The 20,143-nt window shown below is 41.5% G+C and overlaps 1 protein-coding gene across 2 annotated transcripts in view; it reads right to left on the bottom strand.

Moving 5' to 3' along the window:
- The window catches only part of PDZD2 (PDZ domain containing 2), a 354,572-nt gene that overhangs the window by 8,160 nt on the left and 326,269 nt on the right, over nucleotides 1-20,143 (bottom strand). For both annotated transcript variants that reach the window (XM_089689464.1, XM_089689465.1), the window contains exon 23: nucleotides 8,232-8,363. In XM_089689464.1, the coding sequence (XP_089545590.1) occupies nucleotides 8,232-8,363 (132 nt within the window). The remainder of the gene's footprint in view (nucleotides 1-8,231; nucleotides 8,364-20,143) is intronic.

Genomic DNA, 20,143 nt, shown 5'->3' with positions numbered 1-20,143 from the left:
GGGTCTCAGGGAGAAATTATGCACACTAATTTTAAACCAAAATCCACTTTCTACCCCCATTGGGTCAAAGGTCACCATTTACCTACTTTCTATGAATCAGTGCTTACAGAATTTAAGAAAATCTGTAACACCAGTGCATCTACACAAAAACAGTACTTACAACAGGATCCACTTAAAGCCTCCCTCAAAATCATTAAAGAAAATAAAAATGTAATTATTAGACAAGCTGATAAAGGAGGTTCAAGACAGAGCTACCTACATTAGTGAGGCTTTAAGACTTTTGAACGATCGTCAGACCTATGAGGTCCTCCCCATTGATCCCACTGTCCAGTACCAAGCTGAATATAAACTATTGCTGGAAATGGCATTATCAGACGGTATACTCACTAAAGAGGAATTTCTCTTTTTATACATCAAACATCCTGCTACTCCATTTTTTTATCATATTCCGAAAATACATAAAAACAGAGAGAACCCCCCTGGTAGACCCATCATTTCTGGCATAGGCAGCCTGACAAGCAATTTAGGCAGCTATATTGACCATTTCTTAAAAGACATAGTCACGAATCTCTCATCATTCGTCAGAGACTCCAGCCATATATTAGAGATATTAGCAGAATATAAATGGGAACAGGGTTATAGATGGCTGTCCCTTGATGTAGTGTCTCTTTATACAGCTGTACGGAGTGGCTTCCTCCATGATGGGATTCGCATTGGCATCTTGCCTCTAAAGTCCCTTTGAGGACTTACATGCTTGTTTTTATTCGCTGTTTGTGAGTACCATTCTTTTACTTAATAAATTTTGGTTATTGAGGTAATGCGCAAGGTTGGTGCGCTTCTTTTTGTTGTTCTTCTTCACAGTTAGGTTAATTGTAGTAAAGAACAAAAAGCAGAGTGCACCAACCTTGCGCATTACCTCAGTAAGCAATTAGTAGATTTATTGATATAGGAAATATACTCACAAGAGTAGCAATAAAACAGGTGTATCAAATCCCAAAACTGAGTCCCTGGGTTAGGAGACACGTGCGAATCCCATCCGAAGGGGAGATTCTCAGGATGAAGCCGACGCGTTTCGAAGGGGTCCCTTCTTCAACAGGAACTTTGTTTTGGGTTTTGATATGCCTGTTTTATTGCTACTCTTGTGAGTATATTTCCTATATCAATAAATCTACTAATTGCTTACTGAGGTAATGCGCAAGGTTGGTGCGCTCTGTTTTTTTGTGCTTTACTACAGTTTATATTGAGCTTCCCCAGCTTTGTATTAGAGCTGCACAACCTTTGATCGGTCCTGGAGGGACTTCTTCTACATATCATACTTTACATTGGTCCATCGGTCCTCTACTGATCTGGGTCCCCGAGCGCAGGAGGTGTTGTATCTGTGTCTACTGTTTTAGGTTAATACCAGGCTTAGTAACTTCACAGATTCAAAATGATGTTCTGCCTTGGGGAGTTCACCATACCCAGTGTCAGTGGTCGGAAGAGATGACAGCATGTGGAGTGGATTCTCCATTCTACTGGCGCTCCAGGGTTGACCATATTAGCCCTCCCTTGTGGGAGCATTTCTTTGAATACCCTTTGCTGCCCAGTTTGTTTCCCCTTGTAGTGAATTGGTTTGGTTACTGGATCACCTGAATCCTGGGTATGCACACTCATCAGACACAAATCATTAGAAATGACAAACATCTGCAGTTTAAATGTCCCCCTAAAAAAAGCAGGGCACCCTCTGAAATGCATCAAGGATTGATTTTGTTTTCCGGGTTGGGATTACCACACGTCTTAGTATCCTGTTGTTGTAATGGAACTATGTACGTATGTAACTCCAGGGGTGGTGTGTGTGGCAACCATTGTGGATATCCTATATTTGAAAAATGGGCTACACTCACCCCTAGAAAGGACTACTGAGCCATATGACACTGCTGTACTGTACTGCTACTGATGCCTGGGGTGTCTCTATTAGTGCAGTTACTGCAGCTTTAATACAAGGGTAATCTGAAAAGTTCACAGCCCGATACGGAAGGAGTGACTACAGAGACATGAAACTTTGTCACGGCATCAAGCCACTCTTCCAGATGTTCAGCACTGAAAATAGTTGGCACCCCCTGTAGTCAAGGTGAAAGTGGAAGAAGGCTCAAAGTGTTCCGTCATATTCCCATTAGACCGCTGCCATCACCTGGCCCGCTGATAGAACACTTCAATCCGTCTTCTTCCACTTTCTCCATTTTTAATTTGATTACTATGGGATCCGTTTGCAAAGAGCGCACAAAATCCGTATAGCATGCATGCATGCATGCACCATTTTCAGCCCTGAACACCTGGAAGAGTGGCTTGGTGAGTGAAAAAGTTTCATGTCTGCGTGGTCACTCCGTGTCGGGCCGTGAACTTTTCAGACTACCCTTGTATGTATTTATCTTATGTAAAATATTTCAAGACATATTTAAGGCTGAATTCTTTTACATGTCTTTTTTATGTCCACATCCATATGCTTCTGATACGTATTTGAATGTTCTTATTCAAGGACAAAATGTTCAAACATAAATAAATGACTGTAAAATACAAAATATATGGTGGAGAAGGATCTGGGGGTTCTGGTAGATCACAAGCTTAATAATGGCATGCAATGCCAAGCTGCAGTTTCTAAAGCGAGCAAAATCCTCTCTTGTGTTAAAAGAGGTATAGACTCCAGAGAGAGAGATATCATATTACCCCGGTACAAATCATTAGTTACACCTCATCTGGAATATGCAGTTCAGTTTTGGGCACCAATTCACAAAAAGATCATTGGGGAACTGGAGAAAGTACAGAGAAGGGCAACCAAACTGATAAGAGGAATGGAGGAGATCAGCTATGAGGAAAGATTAGAGGAACTGAATTTATTCTCTCTTGAGAAGAGGAGATTAAGGGGGGATATGATCAACATGTATAATACATAGGGGGGATATGATCTCCATGTATAATACATAAGGGGGGATATGATCTCCATGTATAATACATAAGGGGGGATATGATCTCCATGTATAATACATAAGGGGGGATATGATCTCCATGTATAATACATAAGGGGGGATATGATCACCATGTATAATACATAAGGGGGGATATGATCACCATGTATAATACATAAGGGGGGGATATGATCTCCATGTATAATACATAAGGGGGGATATGATCTCCATGTATAATACATAAGGGGGGATGTGATCACCATGTATAATACATAAGGGGGGGGTATGATCTCCATGTATAATACATAAGGGGCATATGGTCTCCATGTATAATACATAAGGGGGGATGTGATCACCATGTATAATACATAAGGGGGGGGGTATGATCTCCATGTATAATACATAAGGGGGATATGATCACCATGTATAATACATAAGGGGGATATGATCACCATGTATAATACATAAGGGGGGATATGATCACCATGTATAATACATAAGGGGGGATATGATCTCCATGTATAATACATAAGGGGGGATATGATCTCCATGTATAATACATAAGGGGGGGGGATATGATCTCCATGTATAATACATAAGGGGGATATGATCACCATGTATAATACATAAGGGGGGATATGATCTCCATGTATAATACATAAGGGGGATATGATCACCATGTATAATACATAAGGGGGGATATGATCTCCATGTATAATACATAAGGGGGGATATGATCTCCATGTATAATACATAAGGGGGGATATGATCTCCATGTATAATACATAAGAGGGGATATGATCTCCATGTATAATACATAAGGGGGGATATGATCTCCATGTATAATACATAAGGGGGGATATGATCACCATGTATAATACATAAGGGGGATATGATCACCATGTATAATACATAAGGGGGATATGATCACCATGTATAATACATAAGGGGGATATGATCTCCATGTATAATACATAAGGGGGATATGATCTCCATGTATAATACATAAAGGGGGATATGATCACCATGTATAATACATAAGGAGGGGATATGATCACCATGTATAATACATAAGGAGGGGATATGATCACCATGTATAATACATAAGGGGGGATATGATCTCCATGTAGAATACATAAGGGGGGATATGATCTCCATGTAGAATACATAAGGGGGGATATGATCTCCATGTAGAATACATAAGGGGGGATATGATCTCCATGTATAATACATAAGGGGGGATATGATCTCCATGTATAATACATAAGGGGGGATATGATCTCCATGTAGAATACATAAGGGGGATATGATCTCCATGTATAATACATAAGGGGGGATATGATCTCCATCTATAATACATAAGGGGGGATATGATCTCCATGTATAATACATAAGGGGGGATATGATCTCCATGTATAATACATAAGGGGGGATATGATCTCCATGTATAATACATAAGGGGGGATATGATCTCCATGTAGAATACATAAGGGGGATATGATCTCCATGTATAATACATAAGGGGGGATATGATCACCATGTATAATACATAAGGGGGATATGATCTCCATGTATAAATACATCAGTGGTTCATATAGTGAACTCGGTGTAGAGTTATTCACCCTGAGGCCATCACAGAGGACAAGGGGGCACTCTTTACATCTGCAGGAAAAGAAATTTAATCTCCAAACATGGAAAGGTTTCTTCACAGTGAGAGCTGTGAAAATGTGGAATAGACTCTCTCAAGAGTTGGTTCTGGCCAGCTCAGTGGATTGCTTCAAAAAAGTCCTGGATTCTTTCCTAGATACACAGAATATAACTGGATACTAACATTTATAGGTAAAGTTGATCCAGGGAATATCCGATTGCCTCTCTGGGGATCAGGAAGGGATTTTTTTCCCAGCAGGAGCAAATTGGATCATGCTTTGCTGGATTTTTTTTGCCTTCCGCTGGATTAACTGTGGGTATAGGATTATAACTTTTTTTTTTTTTTATGGTCGAGCTGGATGGACTTTTGTCTTTTTTCAGCCAGACTAACTATGTAACTATATCAATTTGGATTTTTAATGAAAACATTTCTTGGTTCATACAGATGCAGTTATAAGAAAACACACAAGACAAGAAAGGCCTAGAGAGTGAACCGGAGGATAAAAAGAAGGTTGCTGTCTTTTGCAGACTCCTACTTGTTGGTCCAAGATCTGGTGCTTTCGTCCTGCAGCTTCTTGGCTCTGTGCTTACATCCTATTTTACTGTGAAAAGCTGTTCCATGCTGCTACCATGAGAGGGCGCTCTATTAGTGCGTGAATGAACAGCATGTCTTCTGGGAATTAATTCTTCACAGTAAAGTGGGGTGTAAATGCATCTCTAAAAGTCTTAAGGCCAGGCTGCTTGAAAATGGATTTCTCATAGCGGTAACTAAACATACTGGCATTTCCTTTGAGGCTGCAGGGAACAGTAAAAAAATGAATTGCACTTCTATTTTAACAGCCTCCTTGTTTTAAATACTGTTTCTAAATTAGAACAGAGAATTTCTTTTCAGGCTAAGTGAATGTGTTTTATCCAGCACTTTTCAATGTGGAATGATAATTGCCCTGGCCATTCTTTCCTAGCACTCCTAATAAGTAATTAGTGTTCTTAATGGCATTCTTAATCTCTCCCAGTCTGTGTAGAAATGCGCTAATTAATTTCATTAGTTGCAGTGCAGCTTGTAGAAAATATTATGTTACTAATTGCAGGCCAAGCACGGTGTGATGTCATCTGGAATAACATCTCTCGTTATTAATTCCTGCTCTTTGCACCGAGGCAGAAAGTAAAACACGTACTTATACCACTGAGGGGCTGGTAACGCTGCATTTTCCATAAGCCTGATGTATTAAATAATGTTCTCTATGGAGAAACAATTATAAGCAGGGCGATGATTAATCACGTCAGACCCCCCCAGAGTTAGAAGAAGCTGTTGTGCAATACGGAGAAAGCACACTGAGGTTTTCGGGAATTTGGATTATTTCCCGAGTTACAAATCACAGAATTCCATCGTCAAAGTATACACTATTCTTCACTGTACATCGCTCAGCACCAAGGAAGGTCCCAAACTGTGCATGGCATACGGTGGTGTAGTGGTTACGACTTAAGCCTTGCAGCACTGGGGTTCTCAATTCAATTCCTTACCTGGGCACTATCTGCATGGAGTTTGCATGTCCTCCCTTTGCTTCCGTTGATTTCCTTAGGGTTCTCTGGATTCCCCTTACACTCCAAAGAAGCAATTATAAGCTGGTTGGTCATTGATCACATCAGACCCCAGTTGGTTGGTAAATTATTTGACTCTAGTCTAATCTGGCCTTAGTATGTGTATGCATGCATGTAAGAGAGAGACCTTTAGATTGTAAACTCCTTGAGGGCAGGAACTAGGGTTGCCACCTCATCCCTTTAAAACCCGAACACATATTAATGACACAGGTTCTGAGGCTAATTTATTGCAGGGAAGGGACTATGTAAGTTTAATTACCACCTTAATCAGCCAATAATATGTGTTCGGTTTTAAAGGGATGAGGTGGCAACCATAGCAGGGGCTGATGTGCAATATACAACGCTCTTTGTAAATTGTTGGCGCTATATAAATACCTGTAATAAATAAAGTGTGCCTAGATCTTGCACACTAGTTACATATGCTGAACACGTGTTAAATGCACTTTAAAACAAGCTTTCATTTATATCTGTATCTATAAACATTGTGGATAAATTTGTCTTTGTCGGCATCTTTGAGAAGGAATAACTTCACATTATATGCAGCCAGAGGGATGGTACGTTGTAAAGCTTTTTTACTACTTTTTAAGAAAATATAAATAGTTTAAAGGCCATAGTCCAAGAAAGACTTTAAAGAGACACAGTCAACTTTCCTATGCAGTGCAAATTGACAGTGTCTGTCTCAGCAAGGTCCTTCCTGGCCTCCCACCACTTACACTAGCTTTGCCTGAGCTCCTTCGCTGCTGCATCCTCCATTGCAAACGATGCTAAAATAAAGATGTCATGGACCTCAGAGAGCAATGGCATCAATCCCTTAGTCATGTGACATTGAACAGGCCAAGCAATTGACTGCTAGGCCCAAGCACTGTCACAAGGAAGGCTTTGACACTCCTGTATGCATGGTGTCGCACCCCGCACCCTTCTAGATAGGATGCTAGTTAGGTTAAGGAATTTTTTATTTTTATTTTTTTAACAGTCTACGGTTTATTGTATTTTCAACAGGTGTGGCAGTGCCCTGTACATCATAGAATTATGGCTGGAAAGTCTTGCAGGGCCTTGTACATCACCAGATTATGGCTGGGAAGTCTGGCAGGGCCCTGTACATCACCAGATTATGGCTGGGAAGTCTGGCAGGGCCCTGTACATCACAGATTATGGCTGGGAGGTCTGGCAGGGCCCTGTACATCACCAGATTATGGCTGGGAGGTCTGGCAGGGCCCTGTACATCACCAGATTATGGCTGGGAGGTCTGGCAGGGCCCTGTACATCACCAGATTATGGCTGGGAGGTCTGGCAGGGCCCTGTACATCACCAGATTATGGCTGGGAGGTCTGGCAGGGCCCTGTATATCATACAATTATGGCTGGGAAGTCTGGCAGGGCCCTATACATCACAGATTATGGCTCTTAAGTGGGCTGTATGTGTATGCAGACTGCCCTGGGTGACACTCACATGTGCTGCTAACCTTACATGAAAGAACTAAAATCCAATTATTGAAAAGGATGGGCCAGGAACAGTCCAGCAGAGGAGGAAAAGGCTAGATGAAGCTACTGTACATGTCCTCCGGCCAGGTGGTGAGGCGAGCTCTATCTGACTTGCTTCAGCTTCTAATGCACATTGTGAGAAGAGTATCCAGTGGCAAGCTGCTTCCTATGGGTCAGGGGGCCGGTGGCGAAATACATCGGGAGGAGTCTGTGACGTCATTACGCTGGACAGGAAATGAGTTCCTGAGTTCTCGGTATAATCCGATGCTGATATTTAGAAGGTCTTAAGGGAGAAAAGCACCTTATTCTACACAGGTTTGTTATCTATAGAGTAAGCAGTTTCAGTACAGTGGAGGAGCCTATACAACTGTGCAAGACTGAAGGTAAAGTTGGAGTTTAGCTTTAAAAACAGACAATGAATGCAAACACCACAAAGGGAAGAAAAGAGTAATAATGATGCCCCTATAAATCACTGACTCTGTGCTTGTTTCTCTGTTTTTTGTGGCTGTAAAAAGACTCTTTGGAGCTTTAAGAATGAAGTTATAGGGAAAATAAAACATACCTTTAAAGATCCTTTTGATGAAGAGAGGCCGGTCTCCGTATATAGAAGCCTTCCCACCATCCAGACTGAAGCCCAGCCCGGCAGATGTCTTGTGAAGTTCCACGCACATGGCGTCCCGCAAATCCAAGTGTGCTGCAACAAACCATGAACATGTCATTAGGGGCCATTGTGTGCCGCCACCACTGTCTGCCACGCCTCCTGTAAAACACCTTTAGAAGACATTTTATGGCCTCCTCTAATTATAGAGTGGAAGCATAATCTACATTTGGTTTTATTACTGTGTCTGAGATGAGGAGGCAGCTTCCCGACAATGAACAGATATGATACATTCATACATGGAGCTGGACAATGACAGATATATCCATGACAACACTACCTGCATATTGGGAAGTCATTGTTCATTCATTTCTGGGGATTTCCTTGAACCAAAACTTTCAGGGACAAATCCTCGAAACCTGGAGTGGTATAATATCTAATGTCACCTTGTATGAAGGAAACCTAAGAAATATGTAAGCTGGCTCTGCCCATCTCTCCTTTTGCTTTGCCCTCATGTTGATCCTATGGCTTCAATACTCTGACCTAGAATATATTGATGTCAGAGACAACCAAACAAGTAGCAGTTGGGGGGAGGGGAGAAATCATGGAACCGTACATATTTATAAAAGACAAGTATTCTTTAAAATGTTTTTTAAGGTACTGATTTTTTACGATCTATGAATTTATTCATCTTAAAGATGAATTCTAGGTATGGCATTCAGAGCAATGCAAGTTTGTGCCATACATGTGGGATCCCTTCAGAAGCTGGAAATCACTGTAGTAGACACTGCTACAACCATGATCACCACTAGCTTCCAGGTCCCCTAACAAGCGCCTGTTTCTGCTGCATTGGGAACACAGGAGGTGGTTCGGCATGGGTACCATTCAGAGATCGATTGGCATTTTCTTAATGAATGCAGAGCATTCTCTGATTAAAACAAGGCCGAGAGGCACGGTGGTGACATCACTATCTCCACCTCGTCCAATCAGAGAACACTTTGCAAATATTGAGATAATATAAAGTATGGCACGCATGCTGAGCGAGTGACCTCCTCTATTCCAGTAAGTAGTGTAACCGCTTCTCACGGGACTCAGGAGTTAGTAGCAATCACAGTAGTAGTGGTGCCTACAATAGTGGCCCAAGCTGGACCAGTATAGAAAGAAGAACTTGTTAGTGCTACCAGAGAAAGGTGCCTTCAAAACCGGGGGTCAGCAACTCGTGATCTTCCAGTGGATCGTGGCCAGGTGACTGGTAGATCGCACCCTCAGCTTGTCGACCTGCCCTCTGCAGGACCTCAAACACAATGGAGCCCTATAAGAAGCAATGGGGCTATTTTCCTTTTTTTTTTTTACTTGGAGTGAGGCCAGCCATAGAGAGAGCAGGCGGCCACATCAGCCTATACAGGTTCTGTAGTTTCAGCTGCAATCTTCAGCCAAGTGGACTCCACCTCTCTCCCTGCTTAGCAGAACCACAAGAGCACCAGCAGAACCTGTTGCAAGAGACATTGAACTGCGATTTGTGCCCATTGACAGTGGACTCCTCTCCTGTATTACCTTGTTCAAGTCAGTGTGAAGCCCACAAACAATACTGAACCAGTGCCCTCAATAACAGACAAGCCACTATTATGCAGCAGGAACTGTACGCCCTGTGATGTTTGGCAAGTATAGCGCCAGGGTGGATAAAAATCAATTATTTTTTTTAAAAAATCAAAAAAATCGGATTTTTTCAAATTTAAATCGGATTTTTTTGTGGAAAATATATTACCATCCAAAGGTTATTCCATCATGAAATAAAGGTTAGTTTTTTAATTATGTAGAATAAGGCTGTATATGTTTAATTTTTTTGGTAAATAAATGCCATGAATCCATTCACAATGTCATGCTCTTCCAGAGGTTTTTGTAAGATTATTGGGCAGTTTCTCTGCCTACAAGATATTATCACAGATGCTTGGTTTACTTTTGCAGTTCTCAAAACTGAATTTGACTCAGCGGAGATCACATGCCTCTTCTTCACAGCAAAAATGTTATAACATGAACAGAGTTAAGAAAAAGACCTTCATCCTAACTTCTACAAACCTATGAATACAGAATCAACCCCTTCAGTGCTAAGTTTCAAGAAGTTCAGTGAATAGAATAGAAACAATATTTTTCTGATTGTTTGGAGTGGAATAGATCTGCACAAGAAGAAAGTGAAACTAAGTGTGAGGAGGAAGGGGCTGACGGTCTAAGTTTCTTAAAATATATATATTTTGTTTAGCCAAATTAGTAACAAACATGGATGTTTAAGCAAATAACATATGCTGGAATGTTATTGTTTCAGTTGAATAAATCTATTTAAATTATTATTATGGTAATGATTATTTTTCTCCTTCCTAAGTACAACAGAAAAGTTGTCCAAATATGAATGATTAACCTATTAAACTGGGGATAAAAAAACTAATATGAAAAGTTGTTATTCTAAAAATCTTCATCTACTTGCATATTAAAGTTATACCAGCAAGAATTAGTCTTTATGTAGAAAACTAGGATTTAAATCAAGCCTTACTGACTAGTGATTTAAATCGTGATTTAAATCACTTTGATTTAAATCAAATCCACCCTGTGTAGTGCCCACCAAGTGTGACCTATTCAAGTGAATTGGGCTGCTCTGTATATGCCCTGCAACCTAGTGCAGTACAAAAACCAAGGAGTTAAAGCGGGTGGTAAGGAGGTGTCGCATCGCTTCCTCACTATCTGTTTTAACTCCCTGGACCCTGCGCTAGCATGCTGCAACTGAAAAAGGTTGCGAAGCGCTTGCAGAGTGGCCCCATTCACTTATATAAGTCAAAAATGTGACGGGGGTACAAGTCCTGCCATGGCGTGTGTACACCCTCTGCAGTTAGACAAGGTAGGGACTGGGGAATTTAAAACCACAGTTCAATTGTAGGGTTTTACCCCCCCCCCCCCAGCCTCATGTGTGAACAAGTGCAAAAGGCACTGCTGCTCCACCCTGAAATGCTATCCAAGCATGTTTGACTGGTGAGGATGCAACATGTATAATTGCCGTGCAATGCACGCAATTGCGGTGTGGTTGTACGGCAATTATAGGATTAATTCAGGCAGTGAGGAAGTGACATTGGGCAACACTGTGCCTAGTGATCTTTGATTTCTCCCAGGTTGTTCAAGTAGATCTCCGCCCCTCTAATGCCCCGTACACACGATAAGAAAATCGTATAAAACATTTTGCGTAACCACTGATCGAACGATTTTCTCTTTGTTGATGAGCAGGATGTTTTAACTGATAACAATATTGTGAGCGAAAAAATCTGGTTGAACAACAGTGAAAAATGTTGTCGTTTCGCATACGAACGACCGATTTTCTATGCGGTGGTATGACGGTCGTACGAAAAAAATCTATCAAGCGCTATCACACATGAGCGGAAACAGAAGACGACCCGGATGTTTATGTCCAAGGAATCTTCGTAAACACGAAAAAGCCAATTGTTAAAAGTAGATTGGCCTAATGAGATAATGAAACCAGAATTCTGCAGATTATATTTTATGTATCACTATTTATGTATATAGGTCATGTAATAAACGATATTATACTCATTGCTGGTAATTGTTGTGTATATCGCTCGTTCTGGCCGGAAGGGCGTGGCTACAAGGTCACACGCACACCGCATCACTTCATACAGAAGACGTCAACACTACGTACTGCCCGACGAACATTTTTTTAGATTAGTTAATGTGGGCCATGATTTAAACCAACGAACGGATGCCTCTCGGTTGTCAGATGATCGATCGGTCGATTTTATAATCGTGTATTCCCACCGTTAGGCTGCCTCCCCCTTCTCAAAACCAGTCCAGATGGATGGTACCAAAATCTGCTTCTCTCCTGTCTCACCCGAACAGGGTAGAAAGTACCAATGATGAGAAATTTATGAGAAGTTTACTGGATAATACAGATAGTGTGTGTGTGTAGCCATATTAGTATATATCTGTATTAGTGTGTAGCTATAGAAAGCTTCCCGCACATGACTGCAAAGTCCAACATATTGGTATACAGTGCAAAATACGTCTGTTGGAGCCACAGTTCAGTGTATTTTAACCCATAGGACTGAACTACAGGGAAAGTCATGTGCACATAACCAGCATCACGGATGTGTACACACATATGGGTGTTTTGTTTTTTTAAATGTATTAGTGTGTAGCCATATGTTAGTACATACACTCACCGGCCTCTTTATTAGGCACGCCTGTTCAATTGCTTGGTAAGACAAATTGCCAATCAGCCAACAACATGGCAGCAACACAATGCATTTAGGCATCTAGGTGTGGTGAAGAAAACTGGCTGAAGTTCAAACCGAGCATGAGAAAGGGGAGGAAAGGGGATTTAAGTGACTTTGAAAGTGGCATGGTTGTTGGTGCCAGACAGGCTGGTCTGAGTATTTCAAAAACTGGTGACCTACTGGGATTTTCACGAACAACCATCTCTAGGGTTTACAGAGAATGGTCCGAAAAAGAGAAAATATAAAGTGAGCTGCAGTTGTGTAGACAAAAATGCCTTGTTGATGTCAGAGGTCAGAGGAGAATGGGCAGACTGGTTCGAGATAATAAAAGGGCAATAGTAACTCAAATAACCACTCATTACAACCAAGGTATGCAGAATACCATCTCTGAAGGCACATGTCAAACCTTGAAACAGATGGGCTACAGCAGCAGAAGATCACACTCCTGTCAACTAAGAACAGGAAACGGAGGCTACAAATCACACAGAATTGGACAATAGAAGATTGAAAAAATTTTGCCTGGTCTAAGGAGTCTCGATTTCAGCTGCAATATTCAGATGATAGGGACAGAATGAAGTGTACACAAAATGAAAGCATGGATCGATCCTGCCTTGTATCAACAGTTCAGGCTGGTGGTGTCATGGTGTGGGGGATATTTTCTCAGCACACTTTGGGCCCCTTAGCACCAACTGAGCATCGTTTAAACCCCACAGCCTACCTGAGTATTGTTGCTGACCATGTCTATCCCTTTATGACTCCAGTGTCCCCATCTTCTGATGGCTCCTTCCAGCAGGATAATGCACCATGTCACAAAACTCAAATCATCTCAAACTGGTTTCCTAAACATGATAATGAGCTCACTGGACTCCAATGGCCTCCACAGTCACCAGATTTCAATCCAATAGAGCACCATTTGGGATGTGGTGGAACAGGAGATTTGCACCATGAATGTGCAGCCCGACAAATCTGCAGCAACTGTGTGATGCTATCATGTCAATATGGACCAAAATCTCTGAGGAATGTTTCCATCACCTTGTTGAATCTATGCGACAAAGAATGAAGGCAGTTCTGAAGGCAACAGAAAGTCCAACGCAGTACTAGCAAGGTGTACCTAATAAAGTGGTTGGTGAGTGTATGTGGCTTAGTGTGTAGAGTCTAGTGTGTAGAGTCACATGAGCTTGTTAAAATAAGCAAAAAAAAATATGCTGTTCTTTCTGCTTAGTAAGCAAAATTTGGACAATAAACTTTCAGAGAGAACAAAATACTCAGTATGTGGCTTGCCCTGTAATTATTTTCTTAGAACAATCAGTCATTCAGTGCGGAGGTTTACTGAATTGTTTCCTAAAAAGCAGCTGGTTTACAATGGACATATAAATCTGATCATGAATAAAATAAAATAAAAAAAACATGGTAAAAAAACCCTTAAAAATTCAACTTTACAATAAACACTTAATCTAAAGCTGTAATTTTAGCATCCAAAAACAAGCTGCTAACAGATATAAAGAAGAATCCTTTCAATATTCAACCAATGTAGAAAAAAGGTGCTTATAGTACTATGCAAATCAAAAAAAGAACACATACTGTATATTTGTGGAACATCACATTTGTCAAATAAAGCTGATGTTTTGCGGTCTCACTGGGTCCCTTCCTCAAGGAGACATAGTGGCCATCACTTATGGAGAAATAAACGCCTGGGTGCTGATTTCCAGAAGAAGATATCATATGTGCAAGGTAAGGACTAGTCCCACAGCTGCTCTGGTAACCATTAGGAGTAGTGTGTAGATGAACTGTAGTATGAATACTGAGCGCTAATTGTGGGAGGCCAACTAGTAAAGTAATGTCATTATTAAAAACTTTTTATCTTGGATAAATTGGTTGTTAGTTGGATATGACATTACTTTACTAATTGGCCCCCACCATTAGCGCTCTGACCGTCACTTATGCCAGCTTCAACTGGTGTTTAAAAAGAATTGTGTTGACCGTCACTATATCTTCTTGAGGAAGGGAACCTAAGAGGTCCTGAAACATCAATTTGTTTTTCCACAGATACATTTGTGAGAATTCTGTTTTGAGTGGTGGTGATTCTTTATCCATTTTACTTTGGTTCTGCATGTTGTCATCACTACAAACACTCTTCTGATGCAAAGAGTACAGTTCAGATCCTCATTGTTCTAAGGGAGCCATTATCAACCAGGGTTCCATAGAATTCTAGGGGTCCTGAATAGGTTGCAATTGGTTCCTTAAGCTGCGGCTGATTGACCTCCCATCTCATGATGCTTACATAGTCCTGAGGCCAACACCACTTGGCAGAACCAGCTGCAGGAGACCAATAATCTTAGCTGTCCAGAAGGATCGTATTCTGACCACCACTGTAAAGGGGGGTATTTTTTCCACTTAGCCCAATAAATTGGTTTCAGGAGGGGTTCTTAGAAACTTAAAAAATATTTAAAGGGTTCCTTTAGGGTAAGGTGTGAAGAGTGGGCACTTAAGCTGGCAATTGATGGAATGCAATTTGGCCTGTTCAGCAGGCCATCCCCATTGGCAATGTGTTGAAAACGTTTGCCAATCAGCAGCTGCAGCCAATGTAAAAATACAATGACCATGCTTGTGTGGATGGGAGGATCTGTTCTTTTTTTGCAATCAGCCAATCGAACAAAAAAACAAGTCATCCATGGCCAGCTTTAGAAGCAGCTTGCATCCTATACATTCCTATTGGCTAGTGAAGAAGTCCACTATAGTGATGGGCCAATAGGGATGTATTAGGGGAAGGAAGGGATGGACTAAGCATTGGCACTGTCAAGAAGCCCAATCAGATCTAACTGGAAAATGGACAAACTGGGGGCACTGCAAGACACTGCCTGCTTGTGCAAGGACCTATAGACATCTGCTCTTCATACCCTTCAGCCACTTGCCTATTTTTTTAAGAGGCACTTTAAAATGAGCTCTCAACTATCAATAGCTTTCCTTTATATAAAAACTAGCAAAATAGGAAACAACTGAGATTTATTCCACATTATAGCATAAAAGGTTAATAACCAAGGTAATATGGAATGGTTACTAGACCATATTGAATTTCATTTCACCATACTTAGCAAAAAAAAGATGAATTCGGATTGGATACTGCCGGCATTTTGCACAGCAAGAACATTCTCAGAAGACTCACAAGAGCCGGCCAAGATATACTGATAGCGTGCGGATTACTTATTAATTCAAACATGGTGTATCGAGAGGGGGACTGAAGGGTTCTGAAAAAAAAAAAAAAAAAAAAAAAAATACTCCATTCATCTTAATCTTACACAATAGCTCCATAATGTGACATACTGGGATTGTCTATCTCCGTGAGACCTACCTCCCACTAACGGCTACCATCTGTGCTCTCAGAACGATGGAAACCAGAGAACTCATGGAAGTTTTACATAAAAATAATCCTATTTTTCAGGAATTTACAGGGAGATGGAACACACTGTATTACTGATCCCCTGGCTGCAATTCATGGAAATTCCAGCATCAATCCTTTAGATGTGGGAGAAAATGAAAGAACACAAATTTTAATTTGGGACTATTATTTGATACTAGAAAAACATTACCCATTAATGACCGCCATTTGCACCTTTATGTTGGGGAATGTCATACACACACACACATCTAAGGTCACAGCTAGTATCTAGGGTCTTTTAGCAGAATCTAGGTATGTTTATATGAAAAATACTTTATGTAAAGCGATAAATATGAAACTTTTTATAAAGGGGTAAATATAAATATACCCTAGACCAGTGGTGGACAACCTTTTTTTTCAACTGAGCCAAATCTCGCCAAAACCACGATTGAAATTTATTTTGAGAGCCACATTTTTAAAACTGAAAATACATAGGATGGTACACTGTTTTTAGTTTCAATAAGTTTTTACAGTAATTCATCCCCCATAGTAATTCATCCCCCATATAGTAATTCATCCCCCATATAGTAATTCATCCCCCATATAGTAATTCATCCCCCCTATAGTAATTCATCCCCCATATAGTAATTCATCCCCCATAGTAATTCATCCCCCATAGTAATTCATCCCCCATAGTAATTCATCCCCCATATAGTAATTCATCCCCCATATAGTAATTCATCCCCCATAGTAATTCATCCCCCATATAGTAATTCATCCCCCATATAGTAATTCATCCCCCATATAGTAATTCATCCCCCATAGTAATTCATCCCCCATATTCATCCCCCATATAGTAATTCATCCCCCATAGTAATTCATCCCCCATATAGTAATTCATCCCCCATATAGTAATTCATCCCCCATATAGTAATTCATCCCCCATAGTAATTCATCCCCCATATAGTAATTCATCCCCCATATAGTAATTCATCCCCCATATAGTAATTCATCCCCCCTATAGTAATTCATCCCTCATATAGTAGTAGTAAGTAAGTAGCAAGTAGTAAGCCAAGTCTCTCCTGTGTCAATTCACTTACCTTTGCTCCGCGCGTTCCTCTCGCCGTGTTCCCCGCGCCGTTCCGGTCTTCAGGGCGGACTGTGAGAGGAGCCTAGCTCCCCTCACGTTCGTCACGCTGCCCCGCCTACACACATCCTGACAGCCAATCACTAGCTATCAGGATGTGAGTGGCAGCGAGACTGGCCAATCATTGCTGGGCTAGCTGCAGAGTCCTCGGCCGCCCGAGAGGAGGGAGGGGAGCGGGCGCCCGGCACACAGAAGAGCCGCATTAAAATGTGTAAAGAGCCGCATGTGGCTCACGAACCGCGGCTTGCCGACCACTGCCCTAGACATTGTGCCTATGGGTACTTTGCTATATTTTAGGGATCTTTCTACCAAACACAGATGGTTTAGTTGGAGGTACTTTAGATCCTATCAAATGTTTCCTACTCCCCCTAGATTGGAGACTGATCTAATAAAGGACCATCTTGGACAGGTATCCCTTTCTAAACCTCTTTTTCCCTCTATTTGGCTCTCCTCAGTGTGGATTCTCCCAAAATGGATAGGTTGTGGAATAAGTGGCGGGAGGACATCCCCACTTTGGATAGGCAGTGCTGGGAGGAATGTTTTGAGGACAGCTCCAAATGGGTTACCTCCTCCATAGATAAACTGCTACAAGCAAAATGTTTGCACAGAGACTACACAGAATCTACACGCCTCAGAGACTGCACAGAATCTACCCACAGAGATCCGCTGACTGTCCCCACTGTCATACATGTGAAGGCACTTATTATCATATGTTATGTGCCTGTCCTAGAGTGGAGCAATTCTGGATGGAGGTGTTCACCTGTATCAATGCCCGTCTACAGCTGTCCCTCTCACTCTCCCCTGAGCTTGCATTGTTGGGTATACAGGACGATGAGCAAAGGCCTCACTATACTAAATTGCTTCTTTCTTACCTATTGTACTTTGCAAAAAAGGAGATACTGCGTAATTGGACCCCCCACCCCTCGGTGGTCTTGTGGGAAGCTTCCGGAAACCGTGGATGGCACAATAAACAGGTTATCTTGGTATTGTTTTCTTTAAATTGATTGCATTGACCTTGACACTTTAATTGATACCTTTTCTGTGAGTTTTCCTGCATTTGAAAGGTTGCACTGCCCTGATTTGTATCTCCTGATACATGTGCTTAGATACTGCTGTTGCTTTGTACTGTTTTGTACATTGCTATTATTGCACTATGCCATTATTACAATAACCAATGTTCCTGGATGTTAAAAAAAATTATAAAAATACTCTTATAAAGCTAAGATTAAAGCAAAACTCCTTCAAAATGTGGAAGCCTCTTGGCCACCTTCGTCAAAATTTTCCTTTGACTCATCCTCCTATCCACACTAAAGTGCAGCCCAACACATCCTCTTCTAGTGCCAGTCCTCTTCTAGGTTAACAACTTCTACCAACATTCAACCCTCTTTCTGTGAGCCCAGAATATCAATGGGAGCCATGGAAGTAAATATAAAATATTCTTTTAAATCTAAGGTTAAAGCAAAAGTCCTTTAGAAGATGCAAATACATGTCCTAATACACAAATCATGCTTTCCACACTCTAGTGCTGCCCTCTGCATCCTCTTAGGTCTTCTAGCGCCAGTCCTCTTCTAGGATAAATGATAGCCATGATAATCCAACCCTCTTCTTTTGAACCCAGATTGTCGATGACACAGTTCCAAAATCGCCTGTGCATGAGTGTGGAGGACTCATGACAGTCCTTGTGTGTGTTCTCAACAAGATACCAGAGGGATCTATACGGCCTTGCTGCCCTCAACGGGCTGGGGAATTCCAAAAACCAACTGCAAAGAAACAGGAGAAAAGAGGGTGCACTGGCCTACTGCGTTATCCCAAGGGAGTTTTTTTACAAATGAATTAAAACATATATACTCACAAACCAAAGTTTGGATAGAGCAATATGAAAATGTATTGCCCACAATCACAATGGTGGGTAGAACCTATATGGATGTGTACGCCAAGAAGACACCGCCTGGGAATCCACGCTGGCTTACGCGTTTCAAGGGCAAGCCCTCATCCCGAGAGCCAAAAGGAAGAGGGCTTGCCCTTGAAATGTGCAAGCGAGAGTGGATTCCTTGTCGGCATCTACTTGACGTACACATCCACCCGGGTCCTACTCACCATTGTGATTGTGGACAATTAATTTTCATATTGCTCTGTCCAAACTTTGGTTTGTGAGTATATAGGTTTTAATTCATTTGTAATAAACTCCCTTGGCATAATGCACTAAACCAGTGTGCCTTCTTTTCTCTTGTTCCTTTGCTGTCGATGACACAACCCTTGGGGGTGCACCCAAGCCCAGACTAACAGAGTCCAATCTATGCAGGAGAAAGGAGTGCTAACCAGGATCAAAGGGGACCCTTGCTTGCCACATGACCTAGCTAAAGACACCTGGAATTAAGGTATTTAGGCAACCAGGGGAGTGGCAGGGGGTGGGGTTGATTTAGCATAAACTAAAAGCAGTCCTATAAAACAAAGTTAAATCAAAACTCCTTTTAAAAATACAAACCCTTTGGCTATGTTGGGAAAAAAGGTCTCAATAGACTAATCATCCTTTCCACACTACAGTGCAGCCCTATGTGTCCTATTAGGGCTTCAGTGCTGATCCTCTTCAATGACACCCAACATCATTCAACCCTCTTCCTGTGAGCCCAGGCTGTTGATAGCACACATCTTGGGGAGCCTCATAACATAGCCTGGGCTCACAATGGAACACTGAGCGCCAGACTAGAGCTTAAAAGTGGCTATAGATGGTTTGAAATTAGCTCAGGTCAGTAGGGACTAGTCAAATTTTGATCCATGTGTGGCCACTGCAGTTAAACAGAAGTTGAGCTATTGAGCGACTTGTGTCCAACTGTCCTGTCGGGTAAATGCCACTCGATAAGCTTCTGCAGCCCATGGTCAGCGTATTCTGATAGTGGGGCAGTCTCCCCACAGTCAGAATACAAAAATACAGTGGGGAGGATTCCCCTTATCCACCTCGAATGTGTATATGGGTAACTGGTTCACTTTTTTACCGGGATATGCTGTCACTTCAGAGTGCATGCACCGGTGACGTCACTGGTTGCAGAAGCAGTGAATATCTCCTAAAGGGTGCATGTTTAGG

This window comes from Staurois parvus, unplaced genomic scaffold (assembly GCF_062004578.1).
Source record: "Staurois parvus isolate SC_StPar_1 unplaced genomic scaffold, SC_StPar_1.0 ptg000475l, whole genome shotgun sequence".
NCBI classification, from domain to species: Eukaryota; Metazoa; Chordata; class Amphibia; order Anura; family Ranidae; genus Staurois; species Staurois parvus.
Note: the sequence above shows the minus strand (reverse complement) of the source record. Positions and strands in the feature narration are given on the sequence as shown.